Raw genomic sequence first — 19,822 nt, 5'->3', positions numbered from 1 at the left:
GGAGAAAGTTCTCCGCGGGGAGCCAATGACAGACAGGGAAAGAGTGCGAGCGCGAGCTCCTTGGCCAATCCCGAGCGAGAGCAAAGAAGGCCCCTGTAGCTCTTCCGAATCCGGGGCCGGACATAGTGTGACATCCAATTCCACCGCGGCGGAGGCGGGCCATGGAGGCCACTGGCCAATAGTGAGCGGGAGCGGGCGGGCACGCGCGCGCGGCCGGCTTTATAAAGGCGAGTAGACCGGCGCGCGTTTTTGTGGCCTAGCTGTTCGGCGGAGCCAACCGCACCATTGCACCTACACCGGACATGCTGCGTCCCGCTCTGCTCTGTCTGACCCTGGCCGTGCTGGCTCCCTCGGGCGCCAGCCCCGACGAGGAGGACCACGTTCTGGTGCTCCACAAGGGCAACTTCGAGGAGGTGCTGGCGGCCCACAAACACCTGCTGGTGGAGTTCTGTGAGTGCCATCCGGGCCTCGCCCCAGCCGTCGCAGGGTGGGGACGGGAACGGAGGCGCTGGGACTCCAGGGGACGGAGGGTTGGGCGCGGGGGTGGGTTAGAGGCAGGACCGAGGGGGCTAAGGCGTAGAGGCCCGGCGCCAACCTCTGTCCCCCAATTTCGCAGCGGGCTGCAGTCCCTAGGGCTGTTAGCGTTTTGGCCTCCCCGGACACGCTAACTCCTAGCTCCTTGGGAGGTTCATCCTCGACTGAAACAGCGCACAGACCTGCTGTCAATGTCCCTGCGCTGCTGGCGTCCTGGGGACATCCCTCCTTTCCAAGCTGGACTCTAAGGGTGATCTGGGCTGCCAGCCAGGACTGCTATTGTGCCTGACATCCACATGGCAGAATTCTTCTGTTAGTCTAAGAAAAAACAAGGTCGACTGTGGGAGCTGCCACAAACATAAAGGAACACACCAGGGTCCAGTTCCCTAACTGCTCCCCAAAGTGCCCTGCTCCTGCCCGCACTACCTACAGCCTGTGACAGCTACCACTAGAACCCAAACCTTGTGTTTATAAGTGTTTAAGCCCTGACTACTTGAGGTGGACGTCTTAGGCGCAACACAGCTGCAAACCTTGGCTGAGAGGTAGTCATGTTCCCACAGTATGAAGAGCCGGTTGTAAATCAGAGGCTAAGGGCAGGTGTGCGTAGATGAGTATCATCTATTTGGGATTAGCCCTTAATATGGGTGGCATTGGCTTCTTAATATTTCAGCCTTCCCAGAGGGACATTCCAGGGATAGGCCTGCCTGATTGCTTGCATGCAGGTAATAGGAGGTAACTGATCATTAAAGAGTGCGTCTTACTGTGCTGAATAGTGTGATAAAGTTGGGGGGGGGGGGTTGGTTTGTCATTCATGGCCTCTGTCCCCATATTGCCCAAGAGCACCAAGCTATCAGTTCAGCCTTGTACCTTCAGAGGGTTATCTTAGCAGATAAGGTTTTCAGGGAGGGAACTGCCCAAGGAAGAGGGAAGCAAGGAGCCAGCTGGGTCCAGCGTCTCACTTTCCTTTCAGATGCCCCCTGGTGTGGCCACTGCAAAGCTCTGGCCCCTGAGTATGCCAAAGCAGCTGGGAAATTGAAGGCTGAAGGCTCTGAAATCAGACTGGCAAAGGTGGATGCCACAGAGGAGTCTGATCTGGCCCAGCAATATGGCGTCCGAGGCTACCCTACCATCAAGTTCTTCAAGAATGGAGACAAGGCTTCCCCCAGAGAGTATACAGGTATACTCTGCCTTTCAACTGCTATACAGTGTGATTTGCCTGCAGGCCTTGGAAGATACTTGAGGGATGGGAGGCTCATTTTCAGAAACTTGGAGAGGAAACTTTCTTTGGACTGAGTTCTCATTCTAATTCTCATTTGGCCTCTGAGGAAAGCTCTCACCCTGACAGAACCTCTTAAGTATAGAGAGACATCCTGGGGGGTGGACAGTAGGCAGACAGAGGGAGACTGGAGCACTGAGTGCAGCATTGTCATCAGCTGGGCTGGCCACCAAGCCGAGCACCGCGGGCCTTTCATGGGCAAGGGCTGAGGCTGTAAAACTTGAGTCACAGTTGTCAGGGCAGAACTCAAATTCAAGCCCATCTCTCTCTGCCCCAGCCCTCAGCCTCTGCTTGCTCACTCTGAGCCTGCTTGCATTTGTTTCCTGGGCAGTACCTGTAACCAAAGGAGAATTTTTTGTCTACAGAACCGGTTCTATCAGAATTCTCTTAGGTGGCCTGTTGTGTTAATTCTGATGTCAGCAGTTGTGGTCTTCTCACTGGGCTGCTGTCTCATTAGTCCCATTTTTACCTGTGTTCACTTATGGAACAGGAAGTGCCTTGTCCAAAGGTACCCTGATCCTGTTACCCCTGGGTTTTGTAGATGAGGTGACTTTCAGTTGTACCTGTGACTGATGACTCAGCTTTTGCTACTACTTAGCAGAATCTTTTTAAATGTGAGATTTGACCAGCCTTTCACGTTGGACCAGGTAGTCAGACTCTATGAGGGGAAAGAAGCATCATCAACCTCGGTCTCAGGAGGACTGGGTGTCTTTCTTTTATTTCTCTGCTCTGGGTGGTATCCTAGTGACTGTTCTGAGAGCTGTGAATGGCAAGGATGATCGAACAGTCTGGGCAAGGGAGGCAGGGTGGTGTTCAGCCTGTTTTTATGTGGAAAACTGGCATTGGGGCTGACTTAAAAAAATAGATTCTAGCACATTTTTAATTAAGAAAAGCCCTAGAGTAAGACCGGGAGGGGGGGTGGGGGGGGAGGGAAGTGTCTGTGCGTTTAATGAATACAAACATCAAGGAAAATTTAGAAAGTACAAAGGGATTAAAGGAGAAAGATGATCTATAATTCCATTACCCAGAAGTGGCCACTCCTTTAAAAACATGACCATGCACCCCTGGTGGGCGTGCCGGGTGGATCCCGGTCAGGCGCATGCGGGAGTCTGTCTGACTGTCTCTCCCCGTTTCCAGCTTCAGAAAAATACAGAAAAAGGGGGGGAAAAAAAAAACAAAACCAAGCATGACCATGGCCTCCCACACACAGAAAAGCCCTTTTTAGCTCTGTAATTCACACATGGGTAAGATGCCCCTTCAGTGGTGAGAGCTGGTCTTGCTCAGGTGTGGCAGTGAGTTCAGATGAGGATGGCAAGGAGGGTGGGCCCAGTTTTAAGTGAACCCTGCATGTGTTTGGGTGCAGCTGGCAGAGAAGCTGATGACATAGTGAACTGGCTGAAGAAGCGCACGGGCCCTGCAGCCACTACGTTGCTGGACCAGGCTGCCGCAGAGGCCCTGGTGGAGTCCAGTGAGGTGACAGTCATCGGTTTCTTCAAGGTAGAGACTTTGGTGCCCGGGCTGGGTAGCTCAATTGATTAGAGCATCGTCCTGATACGCCAGGGTTGTGTGTTGGATCCTCAATTGGGACACGTACAGAAATCAACCAATGGTGCATAAAAAGTGGAACAACAAATTGATGTTTCTCTCTGTCTCTCCCTCCGTCCCCTCCTTCTCTCCCTTCCTCTTCCCCTTCTTTCTCCTTTCCTATCCCTTTCCCTATCTCTCCCTTCCCCTCTTTCTTTCTCAAATCAATAAGAAGTTTAAAAAAGAGAGATACATGACCTGTGGCAGCACAGGGGATAAAGCATTGACCTGGAACGATTGAGGACACACCTCAAAACCCCAGCCTTGGCCCTGGCCGGTTGGCTCAGTGGTAGAGTGTCGGCCTGGCGTGCGGGAGTCCAGGGTTTGATTCCCGGCAAAGGCGCACAGGAGAAGCGCCCATCTGCTTCTCCACCCCTCCCCCTCTCCTTCCTCTCTGTCTCTCTCTTTCCCTCCCGCAGCCTTGGCTCCACTGGAGCATAGTTGCCCCAGGCGCTGAGGATGGCTCCATGGCCTCTGCCTCAGGTGCTAGAATAGCTCTGGTTGCAATAGAGCGAGGCCCCAGATGGGCAGAGCATCGCCCCCTGGTGGGCATGCCGGGTGGATCCCGGTTGGGCGCATGCGGGAGTCTGTCTGACTGCCTCCCTGTTTCCAACTTCAGAAAAATACAAAAAAAAAAAACCCCAAAAAACAAACAAACAAAAAACCCAGCCTTGCCCAGGCAAGGCACATATGAGAAAGCTACTACAAGTTGATCCTTTCTGCTGCCTTTCCCTTCTCGAGAGAGGGACTTTGGGATTCATCTTATGTCTTCTTACCCCTGCTATTGGAGAATGGGTTGCTATGGCCTGGGCACTACAGTCTGCCCTATACTGACCTGGGCAGGGGTCCTTAGTGTTGGAGTGTGCTACCACCTCTGGTTCTTCTCTCCAGGATGTGGAGTCAGATTTTGCCAAGCAGTTCCTGCTGGCAGCAGAAACCATTGATGACATACCCTTCGGTATCACCTCCAACAGTGATGTGTTTTCCAAATACCAACTGGACAAGGATGGAGTTGTTCTCTTTAAAAAGGTGAGTGGCCCTGGGCAGCTCTGCTTGGGGTGGTTGAGGCGCTGTGCAGGGGTGATGTTGCCTTTCTATTGTTGCACACTCTTCGAGAACCTTGCTGAGAGGCACTGGATTGTTGGACCGCCAGCCTGGCATCTATCAGGACCCGTTTTGAAATGTCAGGGCATAAGAGCCAGTCAGAGAGTGGCCTTCAAGCCCTTTGTTCAGCTTCTGTGATAGCCCCTTGCTGTGTTTTTTTGTTTGTTTTTGGGTATTTTTGTGAAAGAGAGAACCAGAGAGAAGGACAGATATGGACAGACAGGAAGGGAGAGAGATGAGAAGCATCAAGTCTTTGTTGTGGCACCTTAGTTGTCTATTGATTGCTTTCTCATATGTGCCTTGACCCAGGGCCTGCAGCAGAGTGAGTGACCCCTTGCTCAAGCCAATAACATTAATCTGAAGCCAGCGACCTTTTGGGCTGAAGCCAGTGACCATGGGGTCATATCTATAATCCCATGCTCAAGCCGACTACCTTGGGGTTTTGAACCTGGGTCTTCTGCATCCCAGTCCATCCACTGCCAACATCTGGTCAGGCCCCATGCTATATTTTATGGGCAGAGTTGCTTCGGAGTGTTAGCTTTTCTTTTCTTTTCTTTCTTTATTCTTTCTTTCCTCTTTCTCTCTTTCTCTCCTTCCTTCCTTCCTACCTACCTACCTACCTACCTAGTTGGGGGAGCTCGCCAGAAGTATCAACTCATAGTTGCTTCACTTTAGTTGTTTATTAGTTGCTTGTTGTATGTTACTTGACTGGACAAGCCTAGTGTTTCGAACCAGTGACCTCAGAATTCCAGGTCTATGTTCTATTCACTGAGCCACCACAGGTCAGGCAGCCTTAGCTTTTCAAAAAGAGAACTGTGGTGGGACAGAGTAACAAGGTTGCCATCTAATCATTTCTAAGTAGTTCTGTAACATTAATTACAATATATGTGGTGCAACATTGTTTTTATTTCTAAAACTTTTCTTTACACCAAACAGGGACTCCAGAGTTTTAGCTTTGGGGGAAGGGTGTTCCTAGCCTGGAGTCAAAGCCTGGTTCCCTAGGCTCCCACAGCCCCTCCTTCTGGTGTCCTTCCTCTTTGTAAAGGGGCTGCTGGTGTCTTAGCCACTTTGCGCCATTGCTGGGACACAGCAGGATTCATGTCTCTATGTTACCAATGCAGTGGTAGTGGTGGGGGTCTTTGCCTCTTAATCTCAGCCACCAGATGCTGGGAAACCCCTGCTCTTGGAACACAGGCAGAGAAGCAGAGGAAGTAGGCTGTGACAGGAGCCCGAAGGCAGGACATGTCTTCAGGGGTGGGGATAGGACTGCTGTCTGGCCTGTCAGAAAAGGTGCAGTTGGATGAGGCACTGACTTCAGGCTGTGTGCAGGCTCTAAGTGAGGGTGGGGAACGGAACTCTTTGCAGAACCTTCTAAGCATCTAGCATTTTGCCTGGGCTGTTGGGCAGGTGGGAGCGCTCTCAGCAGTGCTGCAGAGGATAGGAACCACCAAGGTGGCCTAGGTCACCTGGGTGGCTTTCTTTCTGTATTCTTGAGGCTGGGGTATTTCTATAGCCCCTTCCTTGGTAAAAGTCAAATTTTTTTTTTTTCATTTTTCTGAAGCTGGAAACAGGGAGAGACAGTCAGACAGACTCCCGCATGCGCCCGACCGGGATCCACCCGGCACGCCCACCAGGGGCGATGCTCTGCCCACCAGGGGGCGATGCTCTGCCCATCCTGGGCGTCGCCATGTTGCAACCAGAGCCACTCTAGCGCCTGGGGCAGAGGCCACAGAGCCATCCCCAGCGCCCGGGCCATCTTTGCTCCAATGGAGCCTTGGCTGCGGGAGGGGAAGAGAGAGACAGAGAGGAAAGCGCGGCGGAGGGGTGGAGAAGCAAATGGGCGCTTCTCCTGTGTGCCCTGGCCGGGAATCGAACCCGGGTCCTCCGCACGCTAGGCCGACGCTCTACCGCTGAGCCAACCGGCCAGGGCCGGTAAAAGTCAAATTTTATGTGCTGTCTCTCCTGGGTGGAAACCCTCACAGTGTCTCCTGAAGGAAGTAGAATTCATCAGTCAGTTGTCATTGTAGACTTGCTAGAAAATTTTACATAACATCTGATTAGGAAGAACTGTCAAGTTGAGTGGTGTTAACAAGAGAGTCATGAATTTTGTTCTCAAGTTTAGACAGAGAGAGATTCTGTGAGATTTTGAGATCAGTCCACACTGTTCTTTTCCATCACCCTTGACCTTGACCTTGGGGTACCTGTTTTCATACCGGATAGCAGATTTTGGTGATCATGTGTCCCTAAAGGGTAGAACTCCATTTCTTCTTCTTCTTCCCCTTCCTCCGTCCCTCCCTCTCCTCCCTCCCTCCCTCCCTCCCTCCCCCCCTCCCTCCCTCCCTTCCTTCCTTCCCTTCTTCCTTCCTTCCTTCCTTCCCTTCTCCTTCCTTCCTTCCTTCCTTCCTTCCTTCCTTCCTTCCTTCCTTCCTTCCTTCCTTCCTTCCTCCTTTCTTCTCCTCCTTCTTTCTTCTCCTCCTCCTCCTCCTCCTCCTTCTTCCTTCTTCTTCTTTTCTTTTTAACAGAGACAGAGGGAGAGAGAGTCAGAGAGGGATAGATAGGGACAGACAGACAGGAATGGAGAGAGATGAGAAGCATCAACTTTTCATTGTGGCACTTTAGTTGTTCATTTGATTGCTTTCTCATATATTGCCTTGACTGTGGGCCTTCAGCAGACCGAGTAACTCCTTGCTCAAGACAGTGACCTTGGGCCCAAGCTGGTGAGCTTTGCTCAAATCAGATGAATCCACGCTCAAGCTGGCAACCTCGGGGTCTCGAACCTGGGTCCTCCATGGCCCAGTCCAACACTCTATCCACACTGCCTGGTCAGGTTCCATTTCTTCTTATGCAGACTCTGGTTCTGGCTGATATTCAAGTCCACATAAGCTGGGCGCAGCCATGCTGTGGGGCTCAGTGCCAATGAGGGGCAGTGTCTCCCCTTTTGTGCAGTGGCTTCAGGGTCTGCTCAACAACATGGTTGTCTTGGGCAGCCTGACCAAGCCCGAAGGCCTTGCTTTGTGAGTCAGGAGTGTCGCACTTACAGCCAGACCACAGAACCTCTCATGTTTCGACCAGCACGTCATCCCCACTTTCTCAGCTGTCACACTCTGTCTTTCTCAGCCTTTATTGTTCCCCTTCCTTCAGACTGTTTACCCCAGTTCCTCACGGTGAGCTGGGTCTTCTTGTCTGTCCAGGGCAGCCTGTTAGCTGGTTGCTTCCCCGTTAGGGCCACTGCCCCTTGCTGGCCAGGACGACAAGGCTGCAGTGGCACCAGCAGCTCTTGAGCTGTGAGTCCTGGCTTGAGTCATTGTCACATGACTTGGACCATGGGTTTGAGAGCTGAGCATTCTGTCTTTGTTCTGACATTTACTCTGTTTTTCCTTTTTATTTGTGGAAGCTGGATGTTAGGAGTGGGTTTGGGGCTGGGTGCTCTGCTGTCTGGGGTGTCCAACCTTTTTTTTTTTTTTTTTTTATTCATTTTTAGAGAGGAGAGAGGGAGGGAGAGAGAGGAGAGAGAGACAGAGAGAGAGAAGGGGGGAGGAGCTGGAAGCATCAACTCCCATATGTACCTTGACCAGGTAAGCCCAGGGTTTCGAACCGGCGACCTCAGCATTTCCAGGTCGACGATTTATCCACTGCGCCACCACAGGTCAGGCCGGGTGTCCAACCTTTTTATGATGTTATCTTTGTGGCTTGGTGGGCTGCCCTCCACTGCCCAGGGCCCAGGCCTCCTGAAGCTGTATCCACTAAATGAAGGCTGTCTGTCTGCTTTTTACCAAAGTAGACAGTGAATATAGTGTAATTGGCAACATTACTGGAAAGGTTGTGTCACTAAAGGGGTGGCAGCCTAGTGTGAAATCAGGCAGACAATGCTTGCTTTCCAGAGGGGCAGAGGAGTGGGGACACAACCCGTTTGCTTCTAACTAGGGTGAGGGGCCTGACCCGCTCTATGCCTGATGGAGCCACCTGCCAGCTTCTCTTTTTCTGAACAATGTTTTTTTGTTGTTGTTTTTTGAACAATGTTTTTTTGACCTGAACTGTCACCTGGAGACACTCAGGCACAGGACACACCTATGTCAGGCACTCCTCCACCCCTGTTCATGGCCTCAGGCTGGGGTCTATTACATGAGAGCTTCTATTTATATGGAATATTCTTGTTGGTTTTTATAGTGTTACAAATTAGAACTGAGAAACTTTTAAAAACTTAATTCATTCTAAAATAACAATAATAAACCCATTACGTATTATCAAAAATGTTTTTATGAATGTCAAATTTTTCCAGTTAACTTTTTTTTTTGACAGAGTGAGAGAGAGGGATAGATAGGGACAGACAGACAGGAATGGGGAGAGATGAGAAGCATCACTCATCAGTTTTTCGTTGTGTCACTTTAGTTGTTCATTGATTGCTTTCTCATGTGTGCTTTGACTGTGGGGCTACAGCAGACCGAGTAACCCCTTGCTCCTGCCAGCAACCTTGGGTCCAAGCTGGTGAGCTTTGCTCAAACCACATGAGCTCTGCCTGACCTGTGGTGGCGCAGTGGATAAAGCATCGACCTTGAAATGCTGAGGTCGCCGGTTCGAAACCCTGGGCTTGCCTAGTCAAGGCACATATGGGAGTTGATGCTTCCAGCTCCTCCCCACTTCTCTCTCTCTCTCTCTCTCTCCTGCCTCTCTCTCTCCCTCTCTAAAAACGAATAAATAGAATAAAAAAAAAAAAAACCAAACCACATGAGCTCGTGCTCAAGCTGGTGACCTCAGGTCTCGAACCTTGGTCCTCTGCATACCAGTCCGACGCTCTATCCACTGCACCACCACCTGGTCAGGCTTCCCAGGTAACATTTTAATGGTAAGAGTGGTGTCTAGATTCTGCTGGTATGTTAAACATCTTCCTGAACAGAAGACCATGGGCTCTTCTGCTTTGCCCTTAGTGGCTGTGATGTCACACATTCTGCATTCTTGGGAGAAAGCAGGAGAAGGCACATGACACCTGGTGACACCTGAATGCAATGATGAAAGTCGCCTTGACTTTGCAGCCACCCACAGGGGTGTGGCCCACACACTGAGTGGGTGCTTTAGGGACTTAGAGATGAGGAAGGTGCCCTGGCACCAGGACATGGGGCTCTGCTGGCTTCTGAGGAGCCTGTGGGGCAGGATCTAGGCCAGCTGGTCCCTGCAGGTCTCACCTGGCTGTTTTATGGACCTGCATGTGAGGCTGCCAAACTGCTGTGCTAGGCCAGACTGAACTGGCCAGGGACATGGGTGGCCTTGTTGAGCTCTTAGTGCTCAGAGCCCTCTCTCTGTCCACAGTTTGATGAAGGCCGGAATGACTTTGAAGGGGAGGTCACCAAAGAGAAGCTACTCGACTTCATCAAGCACAACCAGCTGCCACTGGTCATCGAGTTCACTGAGCAGGTGTGGCTCCTCTGCTGGGGGTGGCCCAGGGACCTCACTTGCAGAGTCCCCACTGTCATCCGGGTGTCCAGTGGTGTCGGGGCCATTGGGACAGTATCCTGCATCCATAGCTTAGCTTGTGGCTGAGACCAGTAACCTGTGTTTATAACACAGACGGCCCCAAAGATTTTCGGAGGTGAAATCAAGACTCACATCCTGCTGTTCCTGCCAAAGAGCGTGTCAGACTATGACAGCAAACTGAGCAACTTCAAGAAAGCCGCTGAGAGCTTCAAGGGCAAGGTGTGTGGCTCTACCTAAGGTGGAGAGCAGGGCTTCATGCTGCTCTGGGGATAGCTGTCCTTGGGGTCCAGGCCCTCAGGGAGGGTTCAGCCATTTGGTCTGGAGGGCCTGGACCAGGCCAGAGCAGAGGCGCCTGTGGCACAGCTTTGCTGTAGGTGAAGCTCTGCTGTCTTCCCAGTGCTGCTCTCAACATACTTTTTCTCCCCCAAGATCCTGTTTATATTCATCGACAGTGACCACACTGACAACCAGCGCATCCTCGAATTCTTTGGACTCAAGAAGGAGGAGTGCCCTGCCGTGCGCCTCATCACCCTGGAGGAGGAGATGACCAAGTACAAGCCTGAGTCGGATGAGCTGACGGCAGAGAAGATAACAGATTTCTGCCACCGCTTCCTGGAGGGCAAGATCAAGGTGGGAACTGCGCCAGGTCTGGGGTTGGTCTACACCAGCCTCTTGTTCCTTAGTGTGGCTGCATCCTTGCAGTGTAAAACCATGAGGGTGGGATTCTGAGGACAGGCCCCTCCTAACCCCACCCACATAGCTGTCCTTGTCTCACTTTGTGGGGAGCATGGAGCAGCCCTGGCCTTATGGGCTCAGCCCTCCTGAGGCTCCCTAAGCACAGTCCGCTGAGGGCAGCCGTGTGTCTGTGGGGTCAGGGTCATAGGCGCTCAGTCCTTGATCCCACCTTGCCTGCCCTCCAGCCTCACCTTATGAGCCAGGAGCTGCCCGAAGACTGGGACAAGCAGCCTGTGAAAGTGCTAGTTGGGAAGAACTTCGAAGAGGTGGCTTTTGATGAAAAGAAGAATGTGTTTGTGGAATTCTGTGAGTGAATCTTCTCCCTGGGTTTGTGGGCACTAAAGGGAGTGGGGTGGGGCAGGGCAGGGAGTGCTTTCCTGGCCCAGCAGGACTCAGCACTGCTTGCTTTCAGATGCCCCGTGGTGTGGTCACTGCAAACAGTTGGCTCCCATTTGGGATAAGCTGGGAGAGACCTATAAGGACCATGAAAATATTATCATTGCCAAGATGGACTCGACATCTAATGAGGTGGAGGCCGTCAAAGTGCACAGCTTCCCCACACTCAAGTTCTTCCCCGCCAGTGCAGACAGAACGGTGCGCTTTTGGTGGAGGCAGGGATGGGGGTGGGGCGGGGGTGTGCAGAGCAGAGCTGGCCCACTCTAGAAGCCCCAGCATTCTGCAGGTATCCCCAGGGCCTGCTTCTCATCCCCAACCCCCCACAGGTCATTGATTACAACGGGGAGCGGACACTAGATGGTTTTAAGAAGTTCTTGGAGAGTGGCGGCCAGGATGGAGCAGGGGATGATGATGTAAGTGGTGGTCACTTTGGCTGGTATCTGGGGCCACAGCTGTAATCCACTGGACCATGCTTACTCAGTTGACACTGGAGGCACATGTGTGCCTGGGACAGGCTGGCTACAGAAAAGCCCTCACTTGGTTTGTGAATTGCCTCTCTACGATCAGCACTAATGTGTGGAGTGATTTGGAAGGGTTGTTAAGTGCTGGTGTTTGCTTATGAAGTCTCACTTGTCCCATGTTCCACGTGGTTCTCCGCTAATTTGGACTCTAATGTCCTTCCCCAACCCATTTGCTGAGGTGCCCTGACGTGCCCTGTGTCAGCCAAGGTCAGCTGTGGGGGAGCCAAGGGGACGTCAGAATTGATCCCAGGCCAAGAGGATATGGAAGGGATGTGGGCTTGTGACTAGCAGGACATTTGTGTCCAGGAGCAGAGGGCATAGTCAGCTCAAGCCAGCTGGGCCTACCTGAAATCTCTGGGGTCATGGGGCTGAGGGATCCACTCTGGCTGCTAAACAGGGTTGGATTGGGTCTGGGGAGCCCGGGTAGCTCATACTGCTATAGTCAGTGGGTTGTCACTGGCCCACAAACCCTGAGGGCTGGAGTGGGTGGACATTGCATGCCAGTGGCCCCTCTGCTGGGTTGTCATGCTGAGGTTGGGACCCTGGCCTACCCTTTCCTTACATCCCAGGATCTGGAAGATCTAGAGGAAGCAGAGGAGCCTGACCTGGAGGAAGACGATGATCAGAAAGCTGTGAAAGACGAACTGTAACGTGGGAACCAGCCCTGGACACCCCTGACACGCCCCTCCGGGGCTGCACCCCCAGCAGCACAGCCTCTGGAGCCTGCATGCCCTCCCAGGAGGATGGAGCACCAATCGGAACTGCAGGGAACTTCTGAAGCAACACTTTATTCTAACACATGTAAATTTAGACCCGTCTCTTCCTTCTGCTTTTCAATTTTTGAAAAGGAATTTCTCTCCAGAACAACCGTCTTGATGGGCTTTTTTTTTTTTTTTTTTTTAAATTTTTATTGTGATGTACTTTTTGGTACACGGATTTGTCCAGAGTGCTCCTAAAATGTTTTGGACTCTCACGCTGGCAATGATGCCTCCTGGTTAGGTTTATTATGCCATCACTTTAAAAATATTCTATCTGTGGGATTTTTAGACATTTTGGGACATCAGGGTCTCTGTCTCATCTTGGCTGGGCCACCCTGGAGATGGGTGTCCCCTGCGTGGAGAGGAACCACACCAAGCTGGACGGTCACTCTCACTTGTGCCAGTGTAGCCATGACTGTGCGTGGCTCCTACATTGTCTGGTAAACACAGACTTGAGGTTTCTGTCACAAGGGCCCCACCATGAGGCTGGGCGGTGGGCACCAGCTGGGCAGGACAGGGCCCTCCCAAAGTCGGCTCCTGGCTGCTCTGACAGGGTGGCCTGCGGCCTGCACCACAGAGTGCCATGACCCTCCTTTTTCAGGCTGAGAAACAGCCAGGGATGCTTGATACCAATCAGTTGTCGACAGTTCTTCAGGCATTTCTACCACAATATTGGAATTGAACACATTGGCCAAATAAATTTTAAATTTTACTACCTGTCTTTGCTTTATTATCTCTAGGCTATGGTGATGGGGGTTAGGATTCCAACTCTGAAGAGAGAAGGTGGACTTGGGGGGCTGCTCTTGTTGAGACACCTTTCTTGGAGCACAGTGAAAGTGTGGAAGCTCATAGGCATCTCAGCCGTTATAATCTGTCACCAATGTATGACCTGGTGTGCACACGCAGGTCACCAGGTCAAGAAGCAGGCAGGTGCTACCTGGCCCTGCTCATATGCTCTGGGGCTGGCTTATCTGGTTCACCTATGACAGGTATGGCCAGAGTTACCCTTCCCTGGGCATCTAGTCAGACGGTGGTCCTGCTCTCAGACCACATCAGGACACTGGTTGTGGCCCACCCCACATGGATCCAGCCCTGGTTGGAGGTGGTGAGTCTCTTGTACAATGGTGGTCTCTTCCAGCCACTGCTCCTAACTGCTACAGGGTTCAGTGAGAAGTCAGCATTTAGGCTTCAAGAATTGGCAAAATGGCCCTGGTGGGATAGCTCCGTTGGTTAAAGCATCAGCCTGAGATACAAAGGTTGTGGTTCAATACCCAGTTAAGGTACATACAGGGACAGATCCATGTTTCTGTGTATCTCTCTTTTTTTCTCTTCTCCTTTCTCAAATTAATAAATAAAAGCCCTGGGCCTGACCTATGGTGGCGCAGTGGATAAAGCGTCCACCTGAAAATGCTGAGGTGGTCAGTTCGAAACCCTGGGCTTGCCTGGTCAAGGCACATATGGGAGTTGATGCTTCCAGCTCCTCCACTCCTTCTCTCTGTCTCTTTTCTCTCTCTCTCTCTCTCTCTCCCTCTCCTCTCTAAAAATGAATAAATAAATAAAAGCTCTGGTCGGTTTGCTCAGTGGTAGAACATCAGCCTGGTGTGCGGATGTTCCAGGTTTGATTCCCAGCCAGGGCACACAGGAGAAGCACCCATTTGCTTCTCCACCCCTCCGCCGCGCTTTCCTCTCTGTCTCTCTCTTCCCCTCCCGCAGCCAAGGCTCCATTGGAGCAAAGTTGGCCTGGGCACTGAGGATGGCTCCATGGCCTCTGCCTCAAACACTAGAATGGCTCTAGTGGCCCTGGCCGGTTGGCTCAGTGGTAGAGCATCGGCCTGGCGTGCAGAAGTCCCGGGTTCGATTCCCGGCCAGGGCACACAGGAAAGGCACCCATCTGCTTCTCCACCCCTCCCCCTCTCCTTCCTCTCTGTCTCTCTCTTCCCCTCCCGCAGCAAGGCTCCATTGGAGCAAAGATGGCCCGGGCGCTGGGGATGGCTCTTTGGCCTCTGCCCCAGGTGCTGGAGTGGCTCTGATAGCAATAGAGCGACGCCCCGGAGGGACAGAGCATCGCCCCCTGGTGGGCAGAGCGCAGCCCCCTGGTGGGCGTGCCGGGTGGATCCCGGTCGGGGTCGGGCGCATGCGGGAGTCTGACTGTCTCTCCCCGTTTCCAGCTTCAGAAAAATACAAAAAAAAAAAAAAAAGAATGGCTCTAGTTGCAACGGAGCAATGCCCCAGCTGAGCAGAACATTGCCCCTTAGTGGGCATACCAGGTGGATCCTGGTCGGGTACATGCATGAGTTTGCCTCCCCGCTTCTCACTTCAGAAAAAATTTAAAAATTAAAAATAAGATAAAAATTTTAAAAATTGACTAAGTGATATGGTCCTGAGCTTATCACCAAACATTCACATAAAAAAGATCAAAAAAAAAAAAAAAAAAAGATCAAATCACCGAGTTCTTTTAAATGTAATTTGACTTCTAGAAGCTCAGCTTGTAGTTTGCATTTTAAAAAGCACAATGAGGCTTGAAGGTGTCATCTGGCTGCTATGTAGGTCAGGTGGCACTTCTGACTCTGGATCAGGGATACCTCTAGGGCCTGCAGTGCCTGCTTGGGCTTAGGTAGGGCCAGTCCCTGACCAAGAGTCCCTGAGTGTGGGACTCAGCAGCATGCTCTCTGCACATTTGCAGCAGCAGAGAGGCAGGAAGGCCTCTGAGGCATCCTTGAAGAAGGGAATGGAGGCCCTGGCCGGTTGGCTCAGCGGTAGAGCGTCGGCCTAGCGTGCGGAGGACCCGGGATTAGATTCCCGGCCAGGGCACACAGGAGAAGCGCCCATTTGCTTCTCCACCCCTCCGCCGCGCTTTCCTCTCTGTCTCTCTCTTCCCCTCCCGCAGCCAAGGCTCCATTGGAGCAGAGATGGCCCGGGCGCTGGGCATGGCTCTGTGGCCTCTGCCTCAGGCGCTAGAGTGGCTCTGGTCGCAATATGGCGACGCCCAGGATGGGCAGAGCATCGCCCCCTGGGGGGCAGAGCACCGCCCCTGGTGGGCGGGCCGGGTGGATCCCGGTCGGGCGCATGCGGGAGTCTGTCTGACTGTCTCTCCCTGTTTCCAGCTTCAGAAAAATGAAAAAAAAAAAAAAAAAAAAGAAGGGAATGGAGGCCCAGGCAGAGCAATGTGGAGCCCACATGGTCCATCCAAAACCTCCACCGACAACTTGCTCCCTGGAGTAGAAAATGTGTGCATGTTTCCTGATCCCTGATCCCCTATTCCAGGCTCACATTCTGCTTGGGGTTTCCAGATGCCAGCGTCATGTCTGGCAAATATTAGTTACCATGGGACTTGGCTGTGAACATAGTTCAGTGGTCACAGACCACAGGGAGGTGGGATATCATCTCTGTCAGGACCCATCTCGCTCTCAGCAGAAGGTCTACATGCCTGCCTTGCCCTCCTTTATGCCATCAGCCACCATCCAGGCCCTCACAACCCCAGGGCTGCTCCTGCCTCTGACTAGGGCAAGCAGTGTGCTATGCAGGTAGGACCCAGTTGGAGTTCCCTGGGCAGCACCAACTGGGCCCAGCCTGTCCCTGCACCCTAGTGTTTGGGCACTGCTCCAGCTCAGCAGTGTGCTTATTCTATACATGGCCAGGCATCCTCCCCTGGTTCTGAGTGACTTGTCTGCTGCCAGGTTTGCATGTTGTGCCCCAGTCCTGCCGACAGAGTGACATGCATGGTGGGGAAGGGGTGTCAGCACCCTGGAAGGAGGTTGCTGACAAGTTATCTCTGACACTCGAAATCTAAGTGGTTTGGCAGCACAGAGGGGTCTGGCAGGGTCACAGCTACAAGGGCTGGGTCATACCCAATCCTATATTCCCTGCCCCACTGACAATGCGGGTAACCCTGTATCAAGCTGTGAGAGCCTGGCCCACTTCACGGAAGGCTGGTACCAGGTCCAGCTGCAAGAGCACTGCCATCACATGCTCCAGGAAAGAGTGTCACTGCTATGATCCTCTTCTGCAGACATAGCTGATGAGCAATCCTGGGCCTGCTTTGTTGGGAGATTGTGGGCAGAGGCCAAGACCTGGCAGGGCTGATGGGTTGGAGAGGTGACTCCACAGACTCTGGGGTGGACAGTTAAAGCTTAACAGCTTGGACATCCTAATGTCTTCCTCCCTCTTTCCTGATCTTTCTCTCTTCAGGTGGTAAGAAGCCAGTGGCTTTGAAACCTGAACAAGCAGCTGCTGGGCCTGGGCAGCAGACCCTTATGGTGCTCTGGCCTCAGAGAATTCAGGGAGGGAGGTGCCTACAGTGGGCCCTGCTCAACTCCTTTATTGCAGGCCAACCCCTACAGGTGGGCTCTTTGGACTTCAAAGTACGCTTTTTGCCTTAAATGTTTTTATCTGCTTTGGTCCTCTAGGTAGCAGGAACCTGATGGGCTTGCCAAGCCTGTCTCTGGCCCTGGGCCTGGTCACTTCCGGGGAGGGCCATGCCATTGGTGGCAGCTTCATCCATGGTTCTTTCATCTGATCCTCTGAGCGGGGAGGGCAGACAGAACTTTCCACAACATCAGAAAAGGTATTCTTCACATCAAAGGAAAGTTCTGTCTCTTCTCTACAGTGTAGAACTTTTAGTCTCTAAGCTTCGTGTAAATAAGCCAAAGAAACTGTACCTGACTCCTTTCCAGTGACCAGGAGGTAGGCAACACAGCCTGTCCTCTGAGCCCCAAAGTGCACTAGTGTTGGGCACCACCCTCCCATCAGGGCCACTGCAGGTCCTGGCCGGGGAAGAGGTGCCCTGGAACTTAGGTGTGCACCGGTGGTATGAGGCCTATGGGCTGGAGTCGCAGAGGCAGGTGGAACAAACCCATAGGGGCTGGGAGACCACCTCAGACACTGCCTGTTTCTCTTGGGCATTAGGCCCAAGACTTTTCACCTAGAGAGCATTAAATAAAGGGATGGACAAAAGTAGGTTAAATTACTAGCCATAATTACCTAAAAGACAAATCATAAGCATATAGAATAATAACAATAATAATAAGACAAATAGCCTGACCAGGCAGTGGCACAGTGGATAGAGCATTGGACTGGGATGCAGAAGATCCAGCTTTGAAACCCCAAGGTCACCAGCTTGAGCGAGGGATTGCTGGTTTGAGTGTGGGATCATAGACATGACCCTCATGTCGCTGGCTTGAAGCCCAAGGTTGCTGGCTTGAGCAAAGGGTCACTCACTCTGCTGTAGCCCCCTGGTCAAGGCACATATGAGAATGCAATCACTGAACAACTAAGGAGCTGTAATGAAGAATTAATGCTTCTCATCTCTCTCCCTTCCTGTCTCTCTGTCAAAAAAAAAAAAGACAAATAATACAAATAAAGTATATAATAATAAGTAATAATACAAGAATAAACTGTGTTTTAAGTGCTCACAACTATAAACCTACTTTTGCCCACCCTTGTATATGTGGTGATTTGAGTTTGTTGGATCAAGACCAGATTGGTGCCTGACCAGGCGGTGGCGCAGTGGATGGAGCATCGGTCTGGGATGCAGAGAACCCAGGTTCGAGACCCCGAGGTCGCCAGCTTGAACGCGGGCTCATCTGGTTAGAGCAAGGGGCCCACCAGCTTGAACCCAAGGTCACTGGCTCCAGCAAGGGGTTGCTCGGTCTGCTGGGGACCCGCAGTCAAGGCACATATGAGAGAGCAATCAATGAACAACTGGGGTGTTACAATGTGCAACAAAAAACTAGTGATTGATGCTTCTCATCTCTCTCCATTCCTGTCTGTCTGTCCCTGTCTATCCCTCTCTCTAACTCACTGTCTCTGTAAAAAAAAAAAAAAAAAAAAAAGACCAGATTGGTGATACAAGGGGTACAGGGGACCCAGCTGCTTTTCCCACCCCTGAGAAGAGTGCTGACCAGTCTTGGTTCTGACCTCAGGCCTCAGTGACCTTCCAGGGGGATCACATCCAGGTCATAAGTTGAACTGCACAAGTATTCATATGTTGATGTACTAACCCCAGGATCTCAGGAGGGACCTTATTTGGAAATGGAGTTGATGCAAATGTACTTAGTCAAGCCCTGCCTGGGTACTCAATTGGTTAGAACATCGTCCCATTACACTAAGCTTGCAGGTTCGATCCCAATCGGAACACATACAAGAATCAACCAATAAATGCGTAAATAAGTGGAACAACAAATCATGTTTCTCTCCCACTTCCCCTTCTTAAAAAAATGTACTTAATCAAGATGAGGTCACACTAAATAAAGCAAGGTGGACCCTTATTCTACTGGCTGGTGTCCTTACAAGAAAGGGAATTTTGGACACAGACATGCCCACAGGGAGACTGCCATGTGAACACAATGCTAGAGGTGGACTAAAGTGTATGCTAGCAGACAGCTCCAAGGACTACTACAGGAGCCAGGAGGAGGGTCTGGTTCAGACCCTCCCTCAGAAGGAACTGACCCTGCCCACACCTTGATCTTGACTTCTAGCCTTCAGAACTTGGAGAGAGAATCAAGTTCTGTTGTTGAAGCCCCCCCAGTTTGGATCCTTGTTACAGTAGGCCTAGCAAAACAACATAGCCAGGTTTAGATGTGCAGGGCTGTCTTGATCCCATGGGCCTGCTCCTGGCCCAGTGTTGCTCTTGGATGTATGTCCCTGACTCACACCTTGTCCACTGGCTGCTTTTCTGCACCCAGGCCTATCTATGCCCCGCCTCAGGCCTTGGCTGCTGCAATGAAGGCAGGTGGCCTGGCCCAGCCTGCTGGACCTTCTTTTAAAATTCCACTGGCTGCACTCCTATAGTTAATTCTGCACTGGGCCAGCTACAGAGGGCACAGACCAGTGCACACGCCACCTGGGACATGATAACCTGTCCCTGGAGCACACTGGATACCACTTTAAGTTTCAGTACCAAGTTTCAGCATGTGTCCAGTAGACCGAGAAGAACTGGGGGACAGGGACAGGGGTCATGATAGAGGGAAACAGGCCATGTGGGCAGGGGCTGCAGAGGATTTCATTTTTTATTATTAAATTTTTATTTATTTATTTTATGTCTGACCTGTGGCGCAGTGGATGGAATGTTAACCTGGAATGCTGAGGTTGCCTGTTTGAAAAACTCTGGGCTTGCCTAGTCGAGGCACATGCCAGAAGCAGCTATGAGATAATGCTTCCATCTCCTCTCTCTAAAATCAATAAATAATTTATTTTTTTTTTACAGGGACAGAAAGAGAGAGTCAGAGAGAGAGGGATAGATAACGACAGACAGGAACGGAGAGAGATGAGAAGCATCAATCATCAGTTTTTCGTTGCGATACCTTAGTTGTTCACTGATTGCTTTCTCATATGTGCCTTGACCATGGGGCTGCAGCAGACCGAGTAACCCCTTGCTCGAGCCAGCAACCTTGGGCTCAAGCTAATGAGCTTTTTTTGCTCAAGTCAGATGACCCTGCGTCAAGCTG

The 19,822-nt window shown here is 51.7% G+C and overlaps 1 protein-coding gene across 1 annotated transcript; it reads left to right on the top strand.

Annotated features, from left to right (window-relative positions):
- The first annotated feature begins 240 nt into the window (after positions 1-240).
- Positions 241-13,089, top strand: P4HB (prolyl 4-hydroxylase subunit beta). Its single transcript, XM_066235213.1, has 11 exons — positions 241-450; positions 1,505-1,711; positions 3,174-3,307; positions 4,286-4,423; positions 9,803-9,907; positions 10,061-10,186; positions 10,397-10,597; positions 10,888-11,008; positions 11,115-11,296; positions 11,425-11,511; positions 12,189-13,089. Exons 1-11 carry the CDS (start codon positions 303-305, stop codon positions 12,267-12,269), a joined length of 1,530 nt encoding a protein of 509 aa, XP_066091310.1. The 5' UTR covers positions 241-302; the 3' UTR covers positions 12,270-13,089.
- Positions 13,090-19,822: the final 6,733 nt, after the last annotated feature.

Source organism: Saccopteryx bilineata, chromosome 6 (genome assembly GCF_036850765.1).
Source record: "Saccopteryx bilineata isolate mSacBil1 chromosome 6, mSacBil1_pri_phased_curated, whole genome shotgun sequence".
Taxonomy (NCBI): domain Eukaryota; kingdom Metazoa; phylum Chordata; class Mammalia; order Chiroptera; family Emballonuridae; genus Saccopteryx; species Saccopteryx bilineata.
The sequence above is the reverse complement of the archived record's forward strand: the minus strand, read 5'-3'. Positions and strand labels throughout refer to the sequence as shown.